The sequence below is a fragment of the Haliotis asinina genome, chromosome 14, assembly GCF_037392515.1.
Source record: "Haliotis asinina isolate JCU_RB_2024 chromosome 14, JCU_Hal_asi_v2, whole genome shotgun sequence".
Lineage (NCBI taxonomy): Eukaryota > Metazoa > Mollusca > Gastropoda > Lepetellida > Haliotidae > Haliotis > Haliotis asinina.
The window spans coordinates 39,282,410-39,309,846 of NC_090293.1; the positions used below are offsets into that span (position 1 = coordinate 39,282,410).

The 27,437-nt window shown below is 39.4% G+C and overlaps 1 protein-coding gene and 1 long non-coding RNA gene across 2 annotated transcripts; one reads left to right on the forward strand and one right to left on the reverse strand.

The window, feature by feature from the left end:
* The first annotated feature begins 8,063 nt into the window (after positions 1–8,063).
* LOC137262214 (uncharacterized) lies at positions 8,064–8,881 on the forward strand. Its single transcript, XR_010954900.1, has 2 exons — positions 8,064–8,208; positions 8,603–8,881. It is a non-coding gene; the product is annotated as an uncharacterized lncRNA (long non-coding RNA).
* Positions 8,882–11,118: 2,237 nt separating this feature from the next.
* LOC137261199 (small ribosomal subunit protein uS17-like) lies at positions 11,119–19,400 on the reverse strand. Its single transcript, XM_067798901.1, has 4 exons — positions 19,326–19,400; positions 15,085–15,210; positions 12,611–12,816; positions 11,119–11,281 (listed from the first exon to the last, which is right to left on the reverse strand). Exons 1-4 carry the CDS (start codon positions 19,335–19,337, stop codon positions 11,158–11,160), a joined length of 468 nt encoding a protein of 155 aa, XP_067655002.1. The 5' UTR covers positions 19,338–19,400; the 3' UTR covers positions 11,119–11,157.
* Positions 19,401–27,437: the final 8,037 nt, after the last annotated feature.

The window sequence follows — 27,437 nt, forward strand, 5'->3', positions numbered from 1 at the left end:
CAAATTGTGTACTGGAAGTGGACAGATTTGGTGGTGAAAGTGTCATGGTTTGGGGTGCCATTTCATACAGTGGCAGGACATATCTCATTCAGGTCCAGGGCAATTCGACAGCTCGACATTACCGTGATGAAATCATTAGGCCTCATGTCCTTCTTTTCGTGAACCGCCAGACCGTCATTTTCAGCATGATAACTCGCGGCCGCATACAGCAAGAATAACCAGGGATTTCCTTGCCCAGAACAACGTCCAGGTTCTTGATTGGCAATCACGATCACCGGATCTTAACCCTATTGAACATTTGTGGGACGAATTGGATCGTCGTGTGCGACAGCGTGACCCTCAGCCACAGACGTGCCCTGTTTGTGGCCTTGAGGGAAGAGTGCCAACTCATTCCCAGGCACTGCATCCGGAATCTGGTCCAGTCAATGGGACGCCGATGCCAAACAGCGATAGATGCTAATGGTGGCTACACAAGATACTGACTGGAACACTTCTCAATTGTGACGTATAGTTTCTTGAAGCATTGGGACGTTAATGTTCATTCAAGTTTTCTTCATGACTGCCCTGTATTACTGAACCTTAAGTGTATAAATTGATAACAATTTTCAGTTACACGTTTCTTTGTTTGAGTATTATAGTACACATCCTGAACAAATTTGTTGAAGAGAGTGTCTTTATCATTGCTCTTGTTCCGTCTGGATACGAGTTTTCCAGGTGGGAATTCTTGACAAGTGTCTTAAGCGTAGTCGTATAGACTTTCTCATGTGTGATTTAACTCCCTAGCCTCATTTCTGTTTATCTCAATCAAGCCTCATTCAAGTCTTTGTTTCCCAACTTGCGCAAGACTTCAAAGTATATGTCTCTGTCCTGGGAGTCACTGGGCTGGGTGTTATACAAGTGATTCCCGTCGCTCATGGTTGGGTCCAATCAGTGGGTAACTCAAATGTCGAGAGTTTGTCATGGAAAGCTTCCAAGTATTATATAGAGAGATACAGTTTCAAGCTGCATATTCTTTCAAAGCCATTTCTTCACAAATTAAATTTATGAACACATTCGTGAGCAGCGTATATGACACATGTGTAATTTTCATGAGTTTTGGCACTCTGAAATCATGATAAAACTCACATTTTCCATGAGAGGTGTACACATGACTCCCCTCATCTCACGCACGAGAAGACCCGTTGGAGCATACGATATTCCATGTGTATGGTCATAATTACATTGTGTAGATTACACGGCTTTGTTACTTTTGCTTAGCTGTAGGAAGTTAAGTGATTTCATTGTAAGTGGGGGTAATTTGGTGTATTTTGAATGTCAAAATATATTCCAGGTTTTCAAGGTTTTAATCAAGAAGCAATGCTAGTTTTGATATTGTTTGATAGACATTGTACTCTCATTGACTATGTTAAGTACAATCCAAACAGCCATGCTTCATCCTCCGATGATGGTATTTTGAATTAATGCTATTTTAATTTTTCATCTAAAGTTCACTTTGTTATAGATATTGAGATTTGAACTTAATGTTTATATAGTTTCGTGTTGTATATTTTCCAATGTGACAATGTAAGTCAAAAACACAAATGTATTACTATTAATCCCTAGCTTTAACTTGTAAGATGAGATTATTGTATTTCATACCGTCTGATCTAGCATGTATAAGTTGTTTTGATGTCTACTCTGTTGTATGGTCACATCTCAACTGGGTGGTTATTGAAAATGTATGCTGTAATAATGTATATGTTCTTTGGGGTAACATGGGAACACTTATCCGCGGGTATTTATACAGTATCTACTTGTTTTGAATTCATTACAGTGGTACCTGTCTTTGTGAAAGGGGAGTGATGTGTAAGATGTTAATTGGTCCAGTACAGTATGTACATGTATGTTTAGTAGAGCATTTGATGTAAGGGAGGTAACTCCAGTTTCTATAGCGGTTACAAGGCAAGCATGCCACAGGGGCAAAGGAAGAAAACTCGAACAAACCTGTAGAGGTTGCAGATTCTTTGAATAGAGTCCTCCTTGGGGTACTTATAAGCATTAAAATGTTCTTTTAATTCGTGCGACAGTTGTAACCATATTTTGAATAAAAAATATGTACAAAACAAAAAAAAAAAACGTTTTTGTCTTGAGAGACCACCCCCACCGGACCCCTGGACCCGTGACAGCCAACAGCAGGTAACCTCAAAGCTATAGCCTTAAACCAAACACTTCCGTTCTGTAACAATTAGAGAGAATGTGGGGAGGCGGGTGGCCGTACCCCAAGGAGGACTGTATTCAATGAATCTGCAACCTCTGCAGGTTTGTTAGATTCTTGTTCATAGAGATCCTCCTTGGGGTACTTATAAGCATAAGACAGACTCCTAAAGACTGATCTTAGGGAGAGGCATTCTGTCTGCCTATAAACCTGACACAAGATGGTAGCCTATATTACAGACAGTAAGTAACAATGAATCACGCTTACCTAGTCACGTGACCATCTTCGCCTCACGACGGGGTGCGGACCACGGCCAGGACATAAGATGGTCTAAATAACCCAATAATATCTTAATATGGTAATGATGGATGAACGTGCTCGGCCGGTTAAGTATAGCCGCGGTGCAGATCTCCTCAATGGGCAGGGCTGCCGCATATACCTTAGACGTCGCCACTGACCTAACCGAATGAGCCCTCAAACCTTTAGGGGGATGTACGACCTTTCGAGATGTATCTCATACAAATGGCAGAGACAAGCCACCTAGAGATGGTCTGCTTGTTCGCCGGAAGGCCAGCCTTACCACCACCATAGCATCTTCCAGTCAGAACTGTTTCCCACGGGGTATTGGGTCATAACATCGAGTCAGTTCGCCACATACATTTATATGCCCCATCACTCTTCACAAAATGACCGCCATGTAAATTTTACCTTCTGTGATGGGATGTAAGCTTGATTTCAAAATAATGCCTGAAGTCACTTACCTGACATTTCCAGTATTCAGTAATACAGCCATTTACTGCTGTGCAGACCTCATTCGTTTGAGAAGAGTAGAATTCAGTGATCCATCGGATGCTGCCTGATTTTCAGAATTTATTATACATTTTCAATGGAGAATGAGGAGGCCAATTCTTTGTCTGAACGTCATTCTCACGTTTCCACTGAATTGTCGTTTTAAGAAACATGGACAGGACAGTTGTCCTCTTGCAATATATAACCCCTAAATGCAGGAACTTTGGTTATTACCGACCAAAGGTTGCTGTTCAGTAAGTTCCAACGCCTTTAAAGGGGCACTGATGCGGAGTGATTTCCGTTTTATTATTGTTTTCTCCCAAGAGCACCCGGAAGATATCCCAGAATTCGTGACTTGTTCGTGACCTCTGCTTCGCAGCCCGTATGCGCAATTGAGAGTTTATATATAGACAGATCAACTAAGGCGAAGTCATTTTTACTTCACTACAAATGTATTATGAAAACAAATGAAACACTTGGAAGGTTGATCATCTGCCAGTGCTAGAAATGGTAAAAAAACTATTAGGACGGTAAAATAACGAAGCCAATGTACGCCTTTATATTTTGTCTCATAGCCCTAATTCGTTTATCATATTTGTATGATTTTGAAAATCAATAAAAGAACACACGGTATATTTATACATGAACTTAGAGTAAATTTCTAACATGACTGTAACATTTAACCATTGTATAGACTGCCAATGTGGATCCTATGTGACACACGTCCTATGCGCGATCTAGTGTGTGTTTTCTGACCATCAAGTGAATGATGACAAATAGCACGTGTAGTTTTATACCATCAAGCGCGAGTTACAGCAAGGAAGATGTAATCTCTTTGTCGCATGCTGAAAACACTTATGGGCCGAAACTGTTTTGAGGATACCAACTCAACTTCGTTGTTACATAAGAAATACATACAGGCATTTGCTGTGTACTTGGGTAGATAGGTGTGATCAATTTTCTTTTTTTACGTAAGAAAACTTTCAGAGTTCTCTGCCAATGGCAAAGTCGTTTTTAGTTTACGAATTCATACAAATCAACTGTGTGTTTTATTATCATAGATGATAAACCAGGGTAGCTACCATAGCTACCACAATTTACGTATGATTTTAGTTATGACAGTTGAGCCAACCGTCAAAACTATCTAAATATAAAGCTTTGCAATCATTCGGATTTATAATGAAACAAATGGCTTGCTACGTGCCCGTAGACATCATGTTTTCACATGACATGATAAAATATCGAGGTTAAAAACACAGAAATAGGATCAAATTGGATCAGTCACTATACTACACAGGCATCAGAAAAAAACTACACTACTGTTACAATCAGACAAGGAATACCATGGATATTTTAAAATAACGGCATATGATTGGCATCCGGCCTCCTGACTGTTTAGGGTGAAGAAATTCTAATAATGTGGACAGGAGCCCAGTCCCTAACTTTGTCCGTCACGCTCGAGGGAGCGGGTGCTGGCCAATCTACAGCTTGGTTTCGTAATTAGACCGTTGGCGAGAAACATCATTCGCTCCGCATCAGTGCCCCTTTAAAATAAATACACCCCCAAAACATCACACTGAGAGTATCTTCCCAAATGTCATCGGATTATTATCGGGTAATTATCGGATTAGTCATGGTTGGTTAGTCAGGCATTAGTTACCTGTTTACCTTTCAGTAAAATGGGACAGACCACAACAAATAAACCTTAGCAAGTCCAAGGAAAGTTTTAATAACCTTTGCTCTTTTATTATTTACATATCAAATTATCAAATGTAAAATATGGTGATTTGATGATTTTTATATCACAATCTTTATAAGTAATGTAAGCACCAACTTTAAATCTTAACTACATATCTTGTTAAGAAACGTAAGTACCATCGTCTCCAACCAGGCACAAAGCACATCAGGAAGAGGAAGTAGGGGAAGTCCAGCCGCTCTTCAAATCCAGCTCTGTACTTGGGGATCTTCCTTGTACGAGACAGCTAAGCCGAGGTCCTGGGTTTTCCTCCAGATGGCCTGGGTGTAGTGGAAGAAACACCCCTTGATGTCTGCTGCAGGAAATTCGGTCTCTGTGGTTCGAATGTCCGCCATCTCGAAGTCGATACTTCTCTTTTCAAACGTGGAGCATTGTTGTGCCAATACACACCTAGGCACCAGGATTTCCACTTTTCTTCGTTGGTTCTCCTAGGGAGCCTGTATAGATGGGGAGAAGAAACTCCTCGAAAAGCTGCTGAACGTATGTCCATGGTCGTTATGTAACCAGTGTAGCCAATGTGGTGGCAGCGTAGTATTTAAGATTGAGCCCGGTTTATTTTCAACAGCTGATTACGTTCGCTGGGTGTTATAACAACTGAAATCCAACATGTAGAAGATAGGATAACTATTTTGTCACTTCAGTTTAAGTCAAATAATTTGTATTAGTGTCCGTATTAGGACGGTAGATTTGTAGTAAACTTTCAAGTCGGTAAGTCACAGCTCACTGGCTTCTATTCTCGATTCACCGCGAAGACAGACTAAATTGTGCCGATAAAAACGTCTTTCACACATTCGTTTAATTTTTAAGAGAACATACCTTTAGCTGAAATGTATTCGCAAGTAATAGTGACAGTTTTATAACTTAAAACATTGTTATGGTGTAATTGAGGTGTGTGAATATATGACATTTCGCTGATCCGCCATCAAAATGCTATACGCCGTTGTTTGAGTATTCCTAGTTACCTCCTCAAAAACATCTTTCACACACACCTTTAATTTATATGAGGGGAATATACCACCAGGTGAAATGTGTTTGCAAGTAATAGTGATAGTTTCATAATCTGAAAAAGAATGTTTGGGTGTATTTGAGGTGTGTGAAAAATGTGACATATCGCCGATCTGCTCTGATCTGCCATTGAAATGCTATACGCCGTTTTTGAGTGTTTCTAGTTATTACTTCAAATACATCTTTCACATACACCTTTAATTCTTATGAGGGGAATATACTATCAGGTGAAATGTGGTTGCAAGTAGTTCCACTATCTAAAACAATGTTAGGGTGTATTAGAGGTGTGTGAAAAATATGACATATTGCCGATCTGATCTGATTCGCAATTGACGCTTGAGGGTTATAGTTCCTTAACTTCTTTCTTGTTGATCTTATTATTTGCCAAAACTGGAAAGGTGTTTTAGAACGCTTTGTGACAGTTTTAAACTTTATTTTTGAGGGCAGTGTGACAGTGTCAGTTAACATCTTGTTAGTGTCCATTCAATTCCCCACATGCAATAAGGTATCTGATATTTAATTATTAATGTAAACAAAAATGTCTCAAAGTAGATTTTTTAAAAAGGACAGCTGATGTTAACACGTGTCCTCACGATACTTTTGCGCACTTCAACATGTTTTGGGAGGGAAGGCCGCGGTGTATCATTTATTCTTTCATTCATTCACATATGTCCTTCTTCCTTTTATTCTTTTTCTTTCTTTCATTCATTCACATAATTCTTACTCTTACTTCTTACTAAAATTCATTCAGTCATTCATTGTAAAATTCCGACTGATACAATAAACTGGCTGAAGTTCGGTTAAACACAATTGAATTTGCGCTGGGAACGAGCCAAGTCACTGTGTGCGTTGGAGCATGACGAGGTACACGTTAATTAGTACAAATGGTAAAGAAAGCAAGTGAGTGACCTATCCCTTTTATAGAGTATCCCTGGTTCTCCAAACAAACATTCTTTTCTGACAACACTTTGAGTCTCATCTGAAAAAATTACTCTGAACCAATCTCTATTTACATTCCATCTCAAATGTGTTCTGGCGAAGACTTTTCTCTTGAACCTGTTTTTGGAGGATATGGTGATTTTTCATCTTCACAACTCTTCGATGAAAACCATTTTCATGGAGACGCCTTTGTATTGTCCTCTTGAATAGTCTTACTTGAGATATCTGGTTCCAAAGTGAAGATATATCCTGAAAAGACTTCCTCCTGTTACATTTAACAATCTTCAATAAAGCCCTAGTACCTCTGTCAGCTGATTTTCTTCTCATGCCACTTCCGATAACTTTCTGTATTTCCTCCTTGAGAATACGCCTTCAAGACAGTGAACCTATTGATTCCAGTTATTTTACCCATTTCACGTCCACTCTTGCCTTCTGAATTCAAACTTAATGTGAACCTTTACTGATAGGCTGCACACTCTTTCCCTCTACGTGCCATGACACTTTGAGCAGACGTCATACTAATTACTTGAGAGTTCCCCTTTTGTTTACAAAGTGTAACAGGTGTTAAGGCAAATCTGTATTTCCCCTAAAATTTGAAACCCTATAACTATTCCCAGTGTGAAATACACTTTCATTTAAAAGAACCAGATGCTGTTGGCAAGAATCACAGCTACCATTCTGTGAACTGTAATATGGCACATGAGTGTATGACTGTTCCTTATCCGCCGACACAGCTCACTTCACCGAATCGATTCGATGTTGAATTCCAGTGAATCCAGGTAACTGAACAAACCGAACCATGCGAACTATTTATCGATAGCGTAAACCAGGGCGCCGTATTCAGGGCGATTGTAGCCGCTACGACAGTCGTAACTCCCATACTTTAACACTTACTTACGAGTATCGTAGTGCTACCATCACCAAGTTTGTGGTGAGAAGCATTTATTGAAAAGAAATAAAAGAGCTCTTTGAATGTGGCGCGATCGTGGGATGCAATGCGGGTAAACTCTCGTGGTCTAATTCGCTGTCGTCCCAGATACGAGAAACGACACTAGAAGGGTTACTCTTTTATCCATTGGGGAGATAGGTTAAGTCATGCACGAAACGAGTAACTGTCAGTATAAAACACTAAAGGAAATGCATTCATTTAGTTTTTAATTGAATTGTATTACCCTGTAAATTTCCTACCATGGACACAATTGAATAACTTTTCAAGTGCGAAGAGGGCCTGAAAGTGGCAATGGCACGAGAATCGACGGATTAGCATCAACTTAGCGATCAGACAGACCCCTGCAAAATGGCCGGTCGACCACTCAAATAACACTGCTGGATTCGGTGCGGTATGATCTTAAACATTTTAAAACTCGATACCGGCATGGCATGGCATGGCAAGGTCACGGCTGTTGCGGGAAGGCAGTGAATTGTGTACGTGCGTGGCAATTGGCTATTCTTGGAGATTTTGGAACAGAATCACGGATATCGAGATTTTGGATGTTGAAAGAATGATTAACTGTGGGACTCAAAGGTAAGATTTCAACCTTTTTCAATCGTTTTGAAATGCTTTGGGTTGTGTCAGTGGGATTTCCTAGACACCATTTGTATGCCTTCTCATGATTCTCATGATTACCGATTATTTATTTATTATGGCTATTTTAGAAAAGAATGATATTATCGTGCAGTGTTAGACCTGGTGTAAAATATGTTGAAAGCTGTTTTTTTAAATAATTCCTATATTTGCTTTTGTTTCTTTGAGTGCAGAAGCCGTGTGACAGTCTGGCGAAAGGGAGGTAACCAAGATGTAACTTCCGTTTGGTTTGTTGACAAAACGTTCAACGGTGCACACCTCTGAAACGTTTTACGTCCCCAATGGTACTTATCTCAGTTGCTTTCGATAATGACCCATCAATTCTTTCCCACAGGCCACCCTCATCAACCTCAGCAAAGCGGGACGAGGGACGCTCGTTCAGACAAGATGGAGCCGCATCAGCGTTGGGGCTGGAATTTCCAGTGGAAGAAGAAACGTCCAGACTGCCGGGTTTTGGTCTCATTTGGAAGTTCCATACCAAGCAACACAAATCTTTAAATTTGGAATAGCTTAAATATACCAGGGATAATCTACCATCTCTATATACGCTTCCTGAATACACGAATGCTTGAGATTCGCAGGACAGTTCATGTGTGAATAAAGATCATTGAAGCATATTATTTTATGGCTCTTCACTCACTTTTGTTATCTGATCACATGAACATGTGGCACAGGATTGTACTCACCATCTTTGAATAATTCTTCCAAGGGTTTGAGTGTCCAAAGATTCTATCAAACTCCAACAGAAAGAAAACTGAGGTGGACATCTACCAACAATTATTAGTACCGTATTAGTGCAAACTTATTTTTGAGCAGTTATCAGGCCATCATTTTCAGGTATGCCAAACACTATTCGACAAGGGTAATTGGCCAATCAGATTACAGGAAACACTATTGGTTTACAGTTACCTTGACAAAATGGTTCATCTGATTGTTCTAGATCTATTGGCTGAGATCATTGAAACGTTATCAATCCAACCCAAACCACAAGTGATTCACAAGTCTTAATCACTTCACCATGCCATGCCGTGCCGTTTCAGCAGGCAACCACTTCATATCACCAACCGGTTCACCAGGCCGTTCTGGATCATTGAACCGTCAGCATTTTGCAATAATCCAGCCTATTGGTTTGTCAGAGCCTACCCAAACACTTAACCAATATCAAACATCGTCCTTGTTTTCATGGTTTGGACTAGCCAGTGTCAAAATATTACAAAAGCATGAAGGCAAAATATTTTTTTTCCTGGTGAGGTCAAGTGATGTGAATTCCAACATATACAAACATACTTAGACAAATTAATTCAATGAAAAAAAAAAACTGGTGAAAATGTAAAACTGGCTGATAATAGTGAGTAAAGTGTACACTCATCCTGCTGAATACCTGATTGGATTTCCAACACTTGTACAATGTATGATGCCTTTGTCTCTTTCCTGATATTGCTGGAACATTGCCTTGTACAGTGTAGAACAATCCTCACCATTATTACCATTTTGTTAGAAATAAATGTGTACAGATGCTATGTCAACTATTATTATTACTTATTATCTGGGAGGAGGATAAAGACTTCTCACACACATTTTATAAAGTCACTATAACACACATTCATGAACTTACAATAATTACATTTCATTCTCAAAGTGTGTTTTCAGGCCTACCAAAGAAAGCTTTCCTCTCTGTGCAGGAAAATCCACATTAATCCTGGAAACAGCAATAAAAACAGCAGTGAAAGACCATGAAACTGAACAGTTTTTACATTGATGAACTTTGACATCAACTGCGCATGATGATCCATGCTTCAACTAAATTTCGAAGTAAATGCGAGTCACCTCTTGTAGAAAAAGTATTGAACATGTTGAAATAATTACTGTCAATCATTTCACACAAATGGAAGTAAACTAAACAAGTGTGCACACAGCTACGATGATGATATATGCCAAATAACAAGACAGAAATTCTCTAAAATGGGAATGGAACTTTTGTTCAAAAAGGAAAATGGCAACATGAGGTCAAAACATCCCCTTACGTGCGCAAAATCGAAAATCGAAGTAGCATGGTTTTCATCTTTCTTAACCTGTTTTAGGGATTGAAAGTCGCCATTTTTACTGTTTCAGTAGCATGGTATTGTTTATGTTGCTATTTCCACGACTCATGTAAGTTTTTCTGGTGTATGAAAGTTTCCTGTATCAGGTCTGGTTTAGTTTCTCACATTTCATGCAAGAATGGAGATAAACACCTTGTTTTCTATTCCAAGGTATCAAAGTGGTATATTAGTTGAAGCCTTGGACTTAGCTACAATAGTGAGTGAGCTAGCTTAGGTTTACGCCGCACTCAGTAACATTCCAGCTGTATGGAAATAATCAAGTCTGGACCAGATAATCCAGTGACCAACAACATGAGCATCGATCTGCACAATTGGGAACCGATGACATGTGTGAACCAAGTCAGTGAGCCTGACCACCTGATCCCGTTAGTGGCCTCTTACAACACGCATAGTCGCTTTTCATGTCAAGCATGGTTTGCTGAGGGCCTCTTCTACCCAGGGACCTTCACAGGTCCTTAGCTACAATATATTTGAAACTAACAGAAACAACCTTCAGACATCAGCAGATATATTCAGCTGAATCAGTGATCTGACCTTACTGTATTTGCTGGAATTTGCCAAAACCATGCCTTTGATGGTGTAGTATCAAATGCTTTCTATCCTCTGGTGTATCCAAAGTAAAGTGCACCAGACTTCTCATAGAAGAAAAACATTGTCATGCACAATGTTTTGGATCAGTATTGCAATCATGGCAAAGGAAGTGTGGAGGACAAACCAGTCTCTACAACAAAAACCTCAAAACAGTAAGTGGACCTCAGATCCTTTATTTACCCACTAGGTGATGCATTCAGAATTTTTGAAAGGCTTTCTTTGACCCACTGCCTTTCGCAACTTTCAGCACATTGTAGCGGACAGTTTTGCTCAGTGGGCGGCACTCACCAACAGTCACCACATCACCGATAGTCACATCTCTGAAAGGCAAAACGAAAATTTAACTGACAAAGGCATGAACTTCACTACTATACCAACTAACAAAAGTATACCAACAGAGAGCCTGTACACCAACATAAAACACCAACACTACGGATTTTTTCAGAAAACAAACTTACTGATATGTAGTCAATAGCAAATGCACATAAAAAAGAAAGAACACAGAAAGTTGCTGTTTAAGTTGGTATTCAAATATTTTATGTCTAAATATACTCAACAGCAACAGAACGAAACTTTTGAAAAAAATGAACAAGATTCATTAAAAGATGACTTATCCCCCAGGCCCCCACATATTTGAAAGGACAAATCATCTGACAGTTACTTGATGTTTTTTCAGCAGTCTGAATCATTTCCATGGAAATCATACAAAATATAAATGCCATGTAAACAGCAAAAGGCACAACTTCAAGATCTGTCTCATGTATCTTCCATGACCTGTTGAAAGATATGAAACGGTTTTTGAGTTGTGCTCCAAAATGAAGCCCATCCCTCCATTTTGAGACTAAGTCTGAATTGTTTTCATGGAAACTGGGCAAAATAGAAATGTCAAAATTTTTTAAATAGCAAAAGGCACCACTTTAGGGTCTGACTCACATGTCTGCCAAGTTATACTGAAAGATATTCAGACGTTTTCAAGTTGTGCTCCGGAAACGAAACACACCTCTTACTTTCGAGACTAAGTCCGAAACGTTTCCCTGGAAACCGAGAAAATAATAATGCCTGGGGGATAAAAACCTGCAAATAGCAAAAGGCACCCCTTTAGGTTCTGACTAACATATCTGCCAAGTTTTGCAAGTTTTTTGTTTATATCTACCAGGTTTTTGAGTATAAGCATAAGCCCCTTCAAATCTACTGAGGTGTTTGATATCTACACCTCATTTACTTGCCTGGATAACAGCTTCCACCTATCTTCTAACAACCATCCGTAACATGAAGCAGGAACCTGCTTTTGCCTGATTAATGGATTGGTCTCCAGATCTATAGATTCCTGCATTGGCAAAACACTAATGCAGGAGTTGCCTTTGATATTCATGAGTATAAGAGATGACACTTCAGGACTTCAAACCAAGAGTCTGGAGCTCGTATCACACAGTCTTGCTCGACAAATGTTTGTGGGGCAAGCAAAGCTGCCTCAAATCAGTGCTCTTGGCAAAATGGATGGAATATTCAAAAGTTATATACCCCAGAGTGAGCAGGCCGTGTTTCTGCTTTTCATATGTGTGGGTAGCATGCTTCACATGCTATGTGCACTGTTACAGCTAATTCATACACAAACTAAGTATCTTCTTGGCTGTTGAATGATTTCTTACCTGAAACATGGGCTGAGGTGAACAGACATATTCTTGTGACGCTTCTCAAATCGGTTGTATTTCTTTACATAGTGTAGATATTCCCTTCGAATGACGATGGTTCTCTGCATTTTCATCTTGAGAACAACACCTGACAAGATCCGCCCTCGAATGCTCACATTGCCAGTGAAAGGGCATTTCTTGTCAATGTATGTGCCATCAATAGCCTGCATGAAAAGATATCATGTAAAATATATATTCCCAAAATTAAAAATGACCATAAATATTCATGAGAGAGAGAGGACACATGTTGACTCCCAACATACATAAAATGCTCCATTACATAGCATACAAAAATGGCTCAAAAACTTGACAGATTAGTCTGTTATACTTAAATCTGCTGGTGCTGGTGGGCAGAAAGGACATTTTGGAATTTCAGCTTCATTGTGACATCGGAGTTGTTTGCATGCACTCAGTAATGTGTTCAGGGCAATTTTAAATGGACATTTATTGAAGTTTATCATTTTTTAATGGAAATTCTTCTACTTCGAGTTAAAAATAATACGTCTGGTATATTTTAATGAAGAATCAGCTAATGTTGAAAAATCAATAAACAAAAAATTCTTGCCAAATAATGCGCATAATCAGCACTTTCGAAATTGCTGCTAAGACAGCCCCAATGTAAACTGGACCATGTTTTCTTAGTGACACACAACACTTCCCTATTAATTCATCTAGCAGTCCTCTAATGAAATAGTTTTCTGTCTGTAGCACAAAAAAAACCAAAAGATATATTTCATTTTGACTAAATTTGAGTGTGCTTAAGCTTTCCACCACCCACTTTCGATATTATCCATTGTTTACATTACATGAACAAAGACAACTACTTCATTGGTCACTATTTATAGATGGGCCAATCAGTGAAGGGACAACAAGCCATGACTGGTATTTTTACCTCTTTTGCATAAAGTATCTTCAGTACATTTTCAATTATCAAGATTTTCCTTTTTTCCCCCATTTCTTTATTGCACTCAGTGGGTTACAGAATAGAAGTACATTCAAAGTAGGGTACAATATTAATCCTGGCTCAGCAGCTCTAGCTGATAAATCAGTACCTGTACTAAGACTAACATTGACAATGGTAGTAACAGCTTACAATCTAAGCTGAGCAAGATTTTCTTAGTTACGAAAATTTAAGAGATGGAATAACTTCAGGTTTGTTTTGATAGCCTTGAATTGATATGATACACTACGTGATTTTGATGTTTTGGGTAAAAATGCATCATATTCAGATATGACCTAAAAATACATAGTGTTTTCTTATACCTAGGCATACATTTTTCTTAAGTATTTCAACTTTGCTAATGCATATTGTATGCAAATACGCATCTTATCTGGAGCTCTGTGTTAACTAAAACACTTCAGTAGCATAATGCTATGAAATGAACCCTTACATATTTTTTGGAGTACCCCCAATTTTATGATGAAGGGGTCCAGTGTCCCCTTGAATATCACAGCTAAAGCAGACACTGATACAATCAACAGTACATTTTCATCAACTACAACCATTCAGTGAGTTTAAGTATACAGTGAGTGAGTGAGTATAGTTATACGCTACACTCAGCAAAATTGCGGTGGTCTGTAAATAATCCAGTCTGGACCAGACAATCCAGTGATCAACAGCACAAGCATCGATCTGCACATCATGTGTCAACCAAGTCAGCGAGTCTCACCACCTGATCCCGTTTGTCGCCGTTTACGACAAGCATAGTCGCCTTTCATGGCAAGCATGGGTTGCTGAGGCCTATTCTACCCCAGGACCTTAACAGGTCTCGTATACAGTAGTTCAGATTTATGAATCATGCCATGTCTTATGACCTATTTTATTTCTGAACAGCAAACAGTAATAAACTTGAAACACAGAGATACACTGCTTTGTTTTCAGTTATATTGTCCGAGTTGTTCAGGCTGGAAAGATTTCATGCAAAAGATCTATAAACACAAATCCTAGCTACAATATGAACAACAGACGACATCGTAAGTCCAGAGAGTGTCTTATAATCAACTTGCTAATTGCAAGGGTGCTTTGTAACAGTCAAATATTAACAAGCATGAAAATATACAATGCTTCTCCAATGACATGCTCTATCTTGTATAAGACTTCAATGATATTGCTGCATGGGACTGGAACTAAATCTAAATGATGCTAAACCTAAACTGCTTATTATTAACCCAGCTAACTGATTACTTTGAGCCAACTCATGTTAAGAGGTTTACCGAGAAGATTGAGAGCTAAGTCAGACAACCAAAATGGTTAACTAACTGAATTCTGTGGTCATCAAACGTGAATATTCCAAAGTTACTAAACAGATAAAACCAGAAGTGGCACAAGTTAATTGCTGAAAGGTATCTGCAAATCTGCGCAATACTGAACAGTCTCAAGTGATGCACCCATTTGCACATTGTGGCAGGGTAGATAGATATACTTCACTCACCTCTCTGGGGGTTTTAAAACCCAGGCCAACATTTCTCACATAGCGCAAGTTCTTTTTGCCCTTTCCAGATAGGAGGGACTTTTTGTTTAAAAACACAGTTGGTTGGCGCTGAAACGATCTCTCAGTCTGAAACAATAGAAATAAGCCAAAAATTGTGAGCAAGGTTCAATAATACCCCCTACTGTGACTCCTAGGTAAACAATTAATATTCTTGACAAAAAAAGATCTGTACCAAACATCTTTCCTATGAACAAAGAATAAATTACTAAAATCTGAAAATAATCAAGAGTGGTTGGACAAATCTGGAACAACACCACCAACCCCGCATGTAATTTGTGATACTTCTCAGTATCTAAAATAATATTAAAATTTAAAACTTTGCACTATGGCTCTCCTGTAGAGAGGATACCATTACAATGGAATGTGTGACCATTGGCAAGGACTTATGAAGATTTAATAAAGAATATACACAAATAATTTAACAAGTGAGTTAGTTTAGTCTTACGCCCGCCACACTCAGCAATATTCCAGTTAGGTGGCGGTAGTCTATAAGTAATCCACTCTGGACCAGACATTCCAGTGATCAACAGCATGAGCACTGATCTACACAAATGGGAACCAATGGCATGTGTCAATGGAGTCAGCGAGGCTGACCATCTGATCCCATTAGTCCAGTCTTAACATAAGAATAGTTGCTTCTTATTGCAAACATGGGTTGCTGAAGGCCTATTCTACCCGGACATTCATGGGTCTCACAATAAAAGAAATTTGATAAAACACAAGGAGAGAACTTATTCATTGATAAATGCGAAAAGATTCAGAATTCACAGAGCAGACCTACATGTGTCCCACACTGGGCTTGCATACTTGCTTTATTTTTTTAAAGCTACTCTAAAACAAAATACTGTCTCTAACACCTGGCCGAGGTGCTTGCACAAGCACAATTTATAACAAAAGATGCCAGTGTACTATATGAGAAAGCTGCTAATAGCAATTTGGATGGCCCTATCAGACACACATATTAGTTCTTTGCTTCTCATATTCTCATGTTTGTGTTGATGTATTCGGACTAATTCTGCATCATTATTAACAGAGTAGCAGTAACATCTTCAAATGTAATGAAATCAACGAAAATATAACATTTTAGTAGATGTCATGCCATGTTTTGTGCAATCTGTGACGAAGGAAAAGGACAACACTGACTTGATGACATATAATCTTGCCTAATTTCCACTGACTGTAAAAGTCTTGGCTTCTACGTCAGCATAAAACACTCTTTGGACAAAACATGAATGGTTTTACCATTGAATAGTGTCCTGAATTTATCAATAATTAGACAGTTTTTCTATGTACCTTATAGTGAACAACACAGGCAAATGTTTGGCATCAATTTAGCACAAATGAAATATAATATTTCACAGCACCTGAATATTCATTGAATATTCATTTAGGATATAAATGTTTCTTCTTATGATAATGTCATTCTCTTCATAAGTATGCACTGAAAGGTACAAAAAGATCGCTATTTGAGTATGAAACTATTAGAATATGGTTGTACTGTTTGTCCAAATTAAGACAGAAGCTGGTTTATATATTTTTAAACAATTTATAAATATTGCTTGAGTTAGATCATGATATAATTAATCGACTTTCATATGTTCGACTGTTCATATGAAACTGCAATATCAGTTTCAACGTATTGAACTTTGTACATCACAGGAACTAAAGCACATGTTGCAGTAATGGCTACGTGTGATCTTCTAACACTTGTGTAAAGGACTAAAATGTGGTATAATACACTTAGTGAGTCAATTTCCCATGTAAATATTATTCAAACAATCAAAAACTTTCAAAGAATAAAAACGCATTCCCCATATCCAGATATAATATGATGTTGAACAAGGATATATGTAGATGATGAAATTAAGTTTCTTGAAAAAATATCTGAACGATATGCAAAATATACATCATAATACTGAAGTGCAATCGGAACGACACAGCCATTGTTTACTTTTGTTCAACCAACCTTCGCCGCGAAGAAATTGCCTAATATGTTCAACAATGTTGACATATGACATCAATAGTGATGACCAATTTCTTTCGAACGGGCAGCTTTGCTGACAAGGGTACACACTATTTTGCAAGTACATTTCCCTTGATTCAGGGATCACTTGTACATAAATATGACATGGAAGTAATTACAATGATTCTGATTATCTGTGTATTGTTATACGTTTTTATTGCAAATAACAGATGACGCCAAAAATATTGATAACCACAGTTGTTCTGCGTGATTTTGTGACAGTCATGGCGCCACATGAATCACCCCCGAAACGGCCCCTGATATTAACTGACCCAAACTGACCCCAAGAAGTAAACATTTACGCCAAAAGATTTGACATCGAAACTATTCTGTACACTGATTGCCCATCTAATGACATTGAAGGTAATAATCTAGCAACATCCGTCTATAATTACATTCAAGAAAAAAATCAATTCACTAAAATCTAACACCGATATTTGACAACCTTATTAAGACTGTGCTATTATTAGCAGTGTAAATCCAAGAAACTTCACTTGGAACCCATCATCATCAACCTGGATGTTGTCCATTTTCCTTAATTACCATGTGACGTCTTAGTGTCTATGTTCAATATTATGTGGGGAGAGGCATTAATATAGGAAATTTTGCCTGTTTAACATTCCCACGAAGCCTTGTCCTTTGTAAAATTATATAGATCGCTCATCAAAGGAATATAAATAATCTTTAAACCTCCCAAAATGTCCATGTTTTACAAATTACAAATGAATTGAAACATTCATGTGTCTGTATGTCAGCTGAGTCTATGTTTCAAACATGTAGAAATACATGCTAATCGTTATCCATTAAAGATAATTATCATAACATCCGTCACCGTTGATTAACCAAGGGGCCGGTTTGTGTTAAATATCAGGGGGCCGGTTTGTGTTAAATATCAGGGGGCCGGTTCGGGTGGATTCGCGTCACGCGTACAGCAAATAACGCTATGACTCGCGAATGAAAAATGGCGACACTTACGATAAAGCCTATTTTGAAACGTAATTTTAGGCACTTTTGCCTTGCCTGAGATAATAGTGCTTTGTCTGAGATGATATTAAGGGAGTAGTGCACTTTACCGGGCGCGCTTTTTCCGATTTTTTTCGCTGTGCTGGCGGGGCTCGAACGCTCTCAGCAGGGGTCGTGGGATTCTAATTAGACTAATTAGCGGGCACGCTACCTCGGGACCACCGGTGCGATCACAGTTAGTTAGTGCTCGTTTAACGGGTCATTACCCCACTAGCTCTGCGCATGCGCAGTGAATGAAAACAAACTATTATGGTTTGTTTTCATTTACTGCGCATGCGCAGAGCTAGGCCCCGCCTACCCATTCATCAAAGCGAGAAGCCACACCTAGGCATTGTTTTCAAGATGTTGTGCAGCCAATCCAGCGAAGCTATGATATACGATGACGTTTATCGTTTGACTTTCGATTCGTGGATGGATATATGGATATAATCGCATCTAAGGTTTGCCAACCCTAACCTTTACTCACTAACCCTAATGATCTAGAAGGGGGGGTCCCTAACCCAAAAGATCTAGAAGGGGGGTCCCTAACCCTAAAGATCTAGAAGGGGGGTCCCTAACCCTAAGGATCTAGAAGGGGGGATCCCTAACCCTAAGGATCTAGAAGGGGGGTGTCCCTAACCCTAAGGATCTAGAAGGGGGGGTCCCTAACCCTAAGGATCTAGAAGCGGGGGTCCCTAACCCTAAGGATCTAGAAGTGGGGTCCCTAACCCTAAGGATCTAGAAGGGGGGTCCCTAACCCTAAGGATACATCAGCGCGGTAAAGTGAGACAGTTCAGTAGCTCTACAGCGCGCTATCACTATAGCGCGCTCATTAGCGAGCGCTCAGCAGTCCCGGGTCGCGCGCCCGGTAAACTGCACTCTAGCCGATATTAAAAAACAGGGAGTTTTCTGCTGAATTGAAAACTGTGCGTTTATTGGGACTTCTAGTGAGGGTTGAAGAGGAAGGACATATATATATATATACTATGGCACTCAAGGGGTTAACATCGTCGACAGCATACGTATAACGCGACATCAACGGTTTAACCTAGAGTAACAGCATTAGAAATATCAGCCGGTCAAAAACAATCGGATTTGATCCATCGTTAAACAAATATATCGTATTATTTAGCTATGCTACCATACCCATGCGTACCTGTTCAGCCATGTTGGATTGAAAGGCCGGAACGGGGTCCTCTTACTTCCGTCACGGGTTCCCCAAAACTCCTTACACCGAAAGTTTGTTTGCTTTATATTTTTGAAACGCTGTTAAGAATACGAAAATTAATCCGAATCAACTATTTCCCTTTACACTGAGAACTTGAGAACTCAAAAGGTAACAACTAATACGTCTGACCTGGGGTACTCTACAACAGGGATAGGTCACTCGCTTGCTTTCTTTACCATTTGTACTAATTAACGTGTACCTCGTCATGCTCCAACGCACACAGTGACTTGGCTCGTTCCCAGCGCAAATTCAATTGTGTTTAACCGAACTTCAGCCAGTTTATTGTATCAGTCGGAATTTTACAATGAATGACTGAATGAATTTTAGTAAGAAGTAAGAGCAAGAATTATGTGAATGAATGAAAGAAAGAAAGAAAAAGAATAAAAGGAAGAAGGACATATGTGAATGAATGAAAGAATAAATGATACACCGCGGCCTTCCCTCCCAAAACATGTTGAAGTGCGCAAAAGTATCGTGAGGACGCGTGTTAACATCAGCTGTCCTTTTTAAAAAATCTACTTTGAGACATTTTTGTTTACATTAATAATTAAATATCAGATACCTTATTGCATGTGGGGAATTGAATGGACATTAAGAAAATGTTAACTGATACTGTCACACTGCCCTCAAAAATAAAGTGTAAAACTCCCACAAAGCCTTCTAAAACACCTTTCCAGTTTTGGCAAATAATAAGATCAACAAGAAAGAAAGAAGTTATGGATCTATAACTCTCAAGCGTCAATTGCGAATCAGATCAGATCGGCAATATGTCATATTTTTCACACACCTCTATACACTCCTAGCATTTTGTTTTAGATTATGGAACTATTACTTGCAAACACATTTCACCTGATAGTATATTCGCCTCATAAGAATTAAAGGTGTATTTGAAAGATGTATTTGAAGTAATAACTAGAAACACTCAAACAACGGCGTATAGCATTTCAATGGCAGATCAGATCAGATTGGCGATATGTCATATATTTCACACACCTCAAATACACCCTAACATGCTTTTTTAGATTATGAAACTATCACTATTACTTGCAAACACATTTCACCTGATAGTATATCAGTAATTAAAGGTGTATGTGAAAGATGTTTTTGAGGAAGTAACTAGGAATACTCAAACAACGGCATATAGCATTTTAATGGCAGATCAGAACAGATCGGCGATATGTCATATATTTCACACACCTCAAATACACCTAACATTCTTTCTTAGATTATGAAACTATCACTATTACCTGCAAACACATTTTACCTGATTGTGTGAAACTCTGTTGTGTTTTGATTATCTCACTTTATCTAATTGCTCAACAACAAAACTCAAGTGTCAACATATTGCAAGGAGCTATTTGTACACAGGTCACATGTTCAGTCTGATGACTAAATCAAAGCATCATTTTCACTCCTGTGTCCATATGTTCTGTTCTGAATCTCTTGTCTCTCCGAGGTCCCTTTTCAGTTAAATAGGTTTGTTTGTTACTATCAAAATTATATATCTAGAGACTACTAATAAGCATTGGTCTAATGTTCCCTGGTACAGCGTCTGTTATTATTTGCAGGAAAACTCACTGCATGGTTCGGGTTACAAAAAACATCTCCAGCACTCATGTCTGGCAGGACTAGTATCTCCTGTAATATTAACATTTGCAAACTCCCAATTCGCAAGTGGTGAGGCATTAAGCTAATGAGGCTAAGGGTCTTGTACCATGTTTGTGAAATATCTATGATAGGTTATATAAGTTTATGAGCTAAGCAAGTCTAGCTATGTGTGGCTTAAAGTCCCTGCTTGAAAAAAGGCTCCTTTAGAATCGTGTTTGATATATATTAGTATTTTATTGGAAGACACATGGCAACCAATGCTTCATTGTTACTATCATGGTAAAGCACAAGTTCACAGGCTTTCAGTGTCTAATATTTGGAACTCCTGCCAAAGGCGGTGTTATGTTGTCTGGAAATTATGGCCTTTTGTAATGATAAGTAATTGTTCAATATACATATGATATTTTGAAGCATGATCTCAGCTGACTCTGACACTTTGCACGTGTGCCCCCTACCCTTTCCACACCCGTTTAAATTTGCTATATACGTTTGTGCCAAAATAATGTAAAGAAATGAGATGGTTGAATGTGGTTACCCAAGGTAGTGACCTCACCATTCTGGTACGTTCCACTGTGTTGAGAGATGGCAGAGCTTGGCAAGATACAAATATAATGTTTGTCATGTAAACCTGTATCTGATTTTTGTGGAATTTGATTGAAGGTGATTCCTGCAGTTCGAGATAGATGTTATACTTTTAATCTTCCAAATATTTTTTTCCAATTGAAATTAAGTTCTTGCCTTTTATGAAAATAATATATTTTTAAGGCACTATGGGTCGGTGTTATTGTGGCATTTCACCTGACAAGCGAACCTTTCAGCCAGGAGCGTACCCCACCATCCAACAATTATTGAAACCGCTTGGTTATGTAAGTGGACAAATTGCAGTATAACAAATTCTCTATAATCTACCCAAGAGATGCAATAAAAAAGGTGTGAAATAAACGTCCCTATGGGTTATCTGCATTCCGAAATCAAAAACAGGTCATACCAAGTATGTGCAGGTTTACATAGTTACTGCAGTAATTTACATCGGGAATCGTTAATACATTGTCACCATCTTTTTTGAAGGTACAGATAAACAAATTTGTACAATTATGATCAGTCAGATAACTCACACAGGTGTGCGTTAAAATTAGGGACTTACAGGTTCATGTCTGTGTGTACACATCTGTCTGTGTTTTATTGCAATAAGTAGTCTCCTCACATATAAGAAGTGCACCTAAGGTCAATTATTTAATTATTTAAACTGTAATGCAATTTCCATTACAGAAATTATAAATAATATTACCTACTGAGCAGAAGGGCTTATCTGTATCATAACACCTAAACGTTGCGGATAATATTTAAAACTCTTTTGATATATAAAATATATGGGTGATCTATCTGTCATTTACTGGAAATCTACGAAATTAATGTGTGATGAATTTAATACGAGTGTCAAGGTCTAGTCTAAAATGCCACACGAAATCAGTGCTAACTCGGGAATATGTGTTGATAAAATTCGATACCCCAAATCTTTGATGTTGTTCATTTTCTTTTTACACTGGCTATTTACCAAATAACCAGAATTGAGTTGGCTATGCAATGGGTGGAAATAAGCTGACGATGTTTTGATGACGCTGCCATGTTCGATCACGTGACTGCTTGCTACTACTTGTCTTTAGAAAGCAGTTAACGATTTTAAAGATAAACGGATGTTGAAAAAATTCTTTTCACTTCAGCATTTGTATCGGCGTGTTTATTAGAAAATCACAGTTATTGATAGAATATAAAACACATCTTAATCCCAACTCAAAATAAAGAGAGACTTGTTGAATTTACTGAAAAAATCATATACATGTATATACACATGAGCATTAATTAAGCACCACCCATTTTAATGCTATAAGATTGAGTGTATGACAACACACTTGTCATATGGTGGCACTAAAAACATTATCAATAATCATGTCAAAACTATGGTCACACAGACAATGTCTATGGTCCAGCGTACACAAAATTCTTAAAAAAACGTTCACTGTTCAATCCTAAGCCAACAGCAATGGTGACATCAGTATTTTGTGTATCATCCCCTCGCACGGATAACTGCTGCAACCCTCCTCCTCATGCTGGAAATCAAACGCCGAATGCACATCATTGGAATCCTCTGCCATTCGTCATGAAGAACCCGGGATAATTCCTGTAGATTTTGAACAGGTGGATCCCTTACTTGAACTTGACACCCCAGATCGATGGTCCCATATGCTCAATTGGGTTGAGATCAGGGCTTCTCGCAGGCCAAGGTCAACTGCGTTGTTCTGAAAGTATGCGACAACAGCTCTGGAACGATGGAGCCCAGCTTTATCATCCATAAATACTGGCCGACTGGCGAGGGGGTGGTTATCAACATACGGGACAACAGCAGCTTCCAGTACTTCCTGTTGGTATCTCTGATCCTTGAGTGTCCTTTGATGGGTGATAAGATTCAGCTTACTGTCATAGGACATACACCCCCACACCATTGCAGAGCAACCGCCTAAAGGTTCAGCTGTACGGATCATCTGCTGTTGATAAGCCTCACTACCCCTTCTCCAAACTCGCCAACGGCCATCAGTACCACGAAGAAGACCAATGGATCCCGCGCCATGTCTTCAAATTGTTGTTTTGCCGTTAATTACACCACGCCAAACGTTGAGCCTTGTGTCAGTGAGTAAGGGATGTGCACGGAGTCCAGTGGATATGAGCCTCCTTTGGATGATGGTGGTCGAGAGACACCCACTCTCCACTGTTCTCTGAGATCTTTGACATTGGTCATGGGCCTGCGTCTCACTAGGCGAACTAGGGCATGGTCATCAAGAGGAGTGGTCTTTCCCGGCCTTCCTGATCGTGGACGATCCTTGACGTAACCAGTGGCCGCATGTTTCCTTACAAGGCGAGTAATGACAATATGATTGATATTCAATCTGAACCCTAAGCTGCGACAAGACAAACCAGCTTCATGCATACCAATAATCTGTCATCTGGTATTTTTAGAAGGCCTTACACCTCGGCATGTTCGATTTCAGCACTGTTCACTTATTGATGTGTCGACAAGAAATCAATGAGAATACTTCATTTCACCTTTTTATACCCCTCAGTCGCTTGTACCATGACAGAACTTCAGCATTAAAAGAATGCATTTGAGTCAGCACGTGAATTTCATGCTAACTGCATGTGTATTTATATACACAAAGAAAAAAGTTAAGCACCCCCTGATATTTTCACATTGTCGAATGAGAAAAGCACTTATTATCCACAATGGCCATGAAATCCCCCGAAAATGCTGATGTCATCTGTAAGAACAATCATCTGGTAAGACGAAAATATAACAATGGCTAGCGGGTTCCGTGCCTGGATTCATCGCCCTATAATGTCCCACACATGCTCCCAAGGGTTCAGATCTGGGCTTAGTAATGGCCAGGGTAGAGTTGTCACTGCATTGGCCCTCAAGAAAGCCAATACGTCACGTGATCGGTGAGGCCTGGCGTTGTCGTCCATGAACTGAGGACGAATAGCAAGTGCATGGTTCTCGAAATGTGGAACAACAACTGGCTGCAGAACGTTGCGAATGTACTGAGCTCCAGTTACGTTGCCTCTGATGGTAACCAAATCCAGTTTACAATCATGGGACAGGCATCCCCACACCATAACAGAGCCACCTCCATACGCTACAGTCGGCTGAATGTTCCTGGGGGTATAGGCAGTGTTCTTCTGTCTCCAAACACTTGTACGTCCATCAGTAACGTGAAATAAAAATCGACTTTCATCTGACCAATGAATTTTCCTCCAGGTTCTCAGATTCCTGTTACGTCTGGCCAAACACCATGCCAAACGGTCACGTTTATTGCGGTCTCTTAACAAGGGACGCTTAACGACTGTTCTTGCCATTAACCCTGCTGCTTTGAGACGGTTTCGAACTCTTCTGGTGCTGATTGGTCGATTTGGTAACCACATTCTTTTCAGTTGAGGACTTGTACTGAAGGGTTCCCGTCGGACAAGTCGCAACAGTTGCCTGTCTTCTCGTGGTGTTGTGACAGGAGGTCGTCCCGACCTTCGACGGTCCAGGCACTTCCGGTCTGTGCATGCTTCCGGACGAAGCGGCTAACAACAGTGTAATGGTAGCCCAGATTTCGTCCTATCGCCTGAAAGGACATTCCTGCCGAATGCATGCCAATAATCTGATTTCTGATCTCCAACGACAATCGTCTCAGTGCCATGTTCAATGATTATGGTCAAATACCCAGTTGGCACCACCTTAAATACCCACAAATTCACTTGGTCCATACTGCTTTTTGTGATCATCGAGGGTAGCATGATGCACGTGCAGGTCACAGGCGATACAGACACAGCTGTCACACATCACTGGCTACAACGCATCGTCTGAATCCCACTCTTCTCATAATTGTACTTTGTTTAACCATTTCGATTTTTCAGAGGCGGGAATTCATGTAAAAAGCGGGGGGTGCTTAACCTTTTTCTTTGTGTATATACATGTATATGGTTGCCTTATCTGTGTTGATCCCTTTTTGTTACAATCGACAATTATTTTTGTGGTGCTTAATAAATAAAGTTAAAGGAGACTTACCACTAAGCTGAAGTTTGACTTAAATTCCACCAAGCAATGACGTGCGGATTACGTGAGATGTGCGCATGCGCGTAGCCATGAGTCTTTAAATTGAAAATGTGTTAAGTTGAAGAACTCATGGGTGGGTGTGGTAGGCACGTAATCCCTACATTACAGATTGGTGGAATTTAAGTCAAACTTCAACTTACAGTCTCATTTCACTTTATAATTCCACCTCACTATTCCGTGAAACGGGAAATCCATGACAAGAAATAGAAATAAGCATTTAATGACAGTAATGATTATCAATACTCATGCCAATGGTACAAAACATATCATGTATGCAATGAAATGAGAACTTCCAGAGTAAGTATCATCTAACAACCAGAATCTTCCAAAGAGTTTAAGACTGATTCACTGAAAACAGTCTCATCCGATATGGGCTTCTGGTAAAACTTCTCTCTTTTCCACCTTGCGGTTCTCAGTATTGTGTTCAGCTGCTATGAAAACCTGCACTTATTGCAGCTGAACGTACACTGTGAGGCTTACCGATATTCATGTCAATACCAGTCCCTGTCAAAACAGTTTGACCCACCTAGCCAGAGTACTCTTGCTTACTCGTTTAAGAGGCATTTGTAGAGCTAATAACAGAGCTGTTTCATTGTTTCGAACCATCTTGGTGAGTTCAAGGTAAATTCTCATGGTTTTTACCATGCACAAAGCAGGGTCACTAGAACTAGACGGAGTTAACTCCCCTTGGTGATACTGGGGCCTGAACAGCTTCAATAAAGCACCAAATCTAATTTTTACTACACTATCACTAACATCTATATTTCTAAGGTCTATAAAGTGCAAAGACTGCACACTCTGTGCTGTGAGCAACAGTAATAAAGATACCAGCTTCAAACTTGTACCCTCAAGATCCAATGAAGTCCCCATGTGTTGTAGGTAATACAGCACTGTTGTCACATCCCAAGCAACAGTGTATCTTGGTAAGGCTGGTCTGAGATTGAATACACCTCTCATAAATCTCACAAGCCTGGCATGTTGACCCACGGGTTTGTCACCTATGATCACTTCCGAGGACAAGGCTGAACGTACACTGTTAAGTCCTTGATTGTATAAGTCTGCTAGGAAGTCTAAACAGTTTAAAGATGGTGACTTGGAATTCAGATCTCTTTGAGCACAAAAACACAATCACTTCGTGAAATACGTCCTATGCTGTTTATGGGTACTTTCTCTCCATGATGACAACAGGATGTCCGCAACTGGTTTCAATACTCCTTCACTTTCCAGGCTTTTCCTGACAGCTTGAACGCTGCTAGCCTCATTTCTGGAGGTAGATGGTGAACAATTTGTGGTTTGTCCTGTAGGGTGAGAAGTATTTTTGATCTCAGCAACAGTCTGGGATAGCTGGAGTAGTCTGTTGAACCAGCACTGAGTCTGCCACAGAGGAACAACCATCAGCATCTCTGCTTGCTCCGCTTGAATCTTGCGTAAATACTCTGCCGTCTGATGATCAGACTGAAGGGACAAAACATATAGTCATAAATATAGTCACCCCAAAATAGTGTAAAAGCATCTACAGCTTCTGCTTAGCGGTCTGGGTGCCAGGACACATAATATTCAGGTTGCTTATTGAGACATGAAGTATGTAAGTCCCGAGATGGAGTACCAAAACAGTATTGTAGCTCGTCAAACATATTCGTGTCCAATTTCCGCTCCTTACTATCTGCACAGCTGTGTGAATACTGGTTAGCTTCTACGTTATCAGAGCCAGGCACATGCGCTGCTGATAACTAAATTTGTTTACTCATGCATCATAGTCTCTTGCAACATTGTTACAAGTC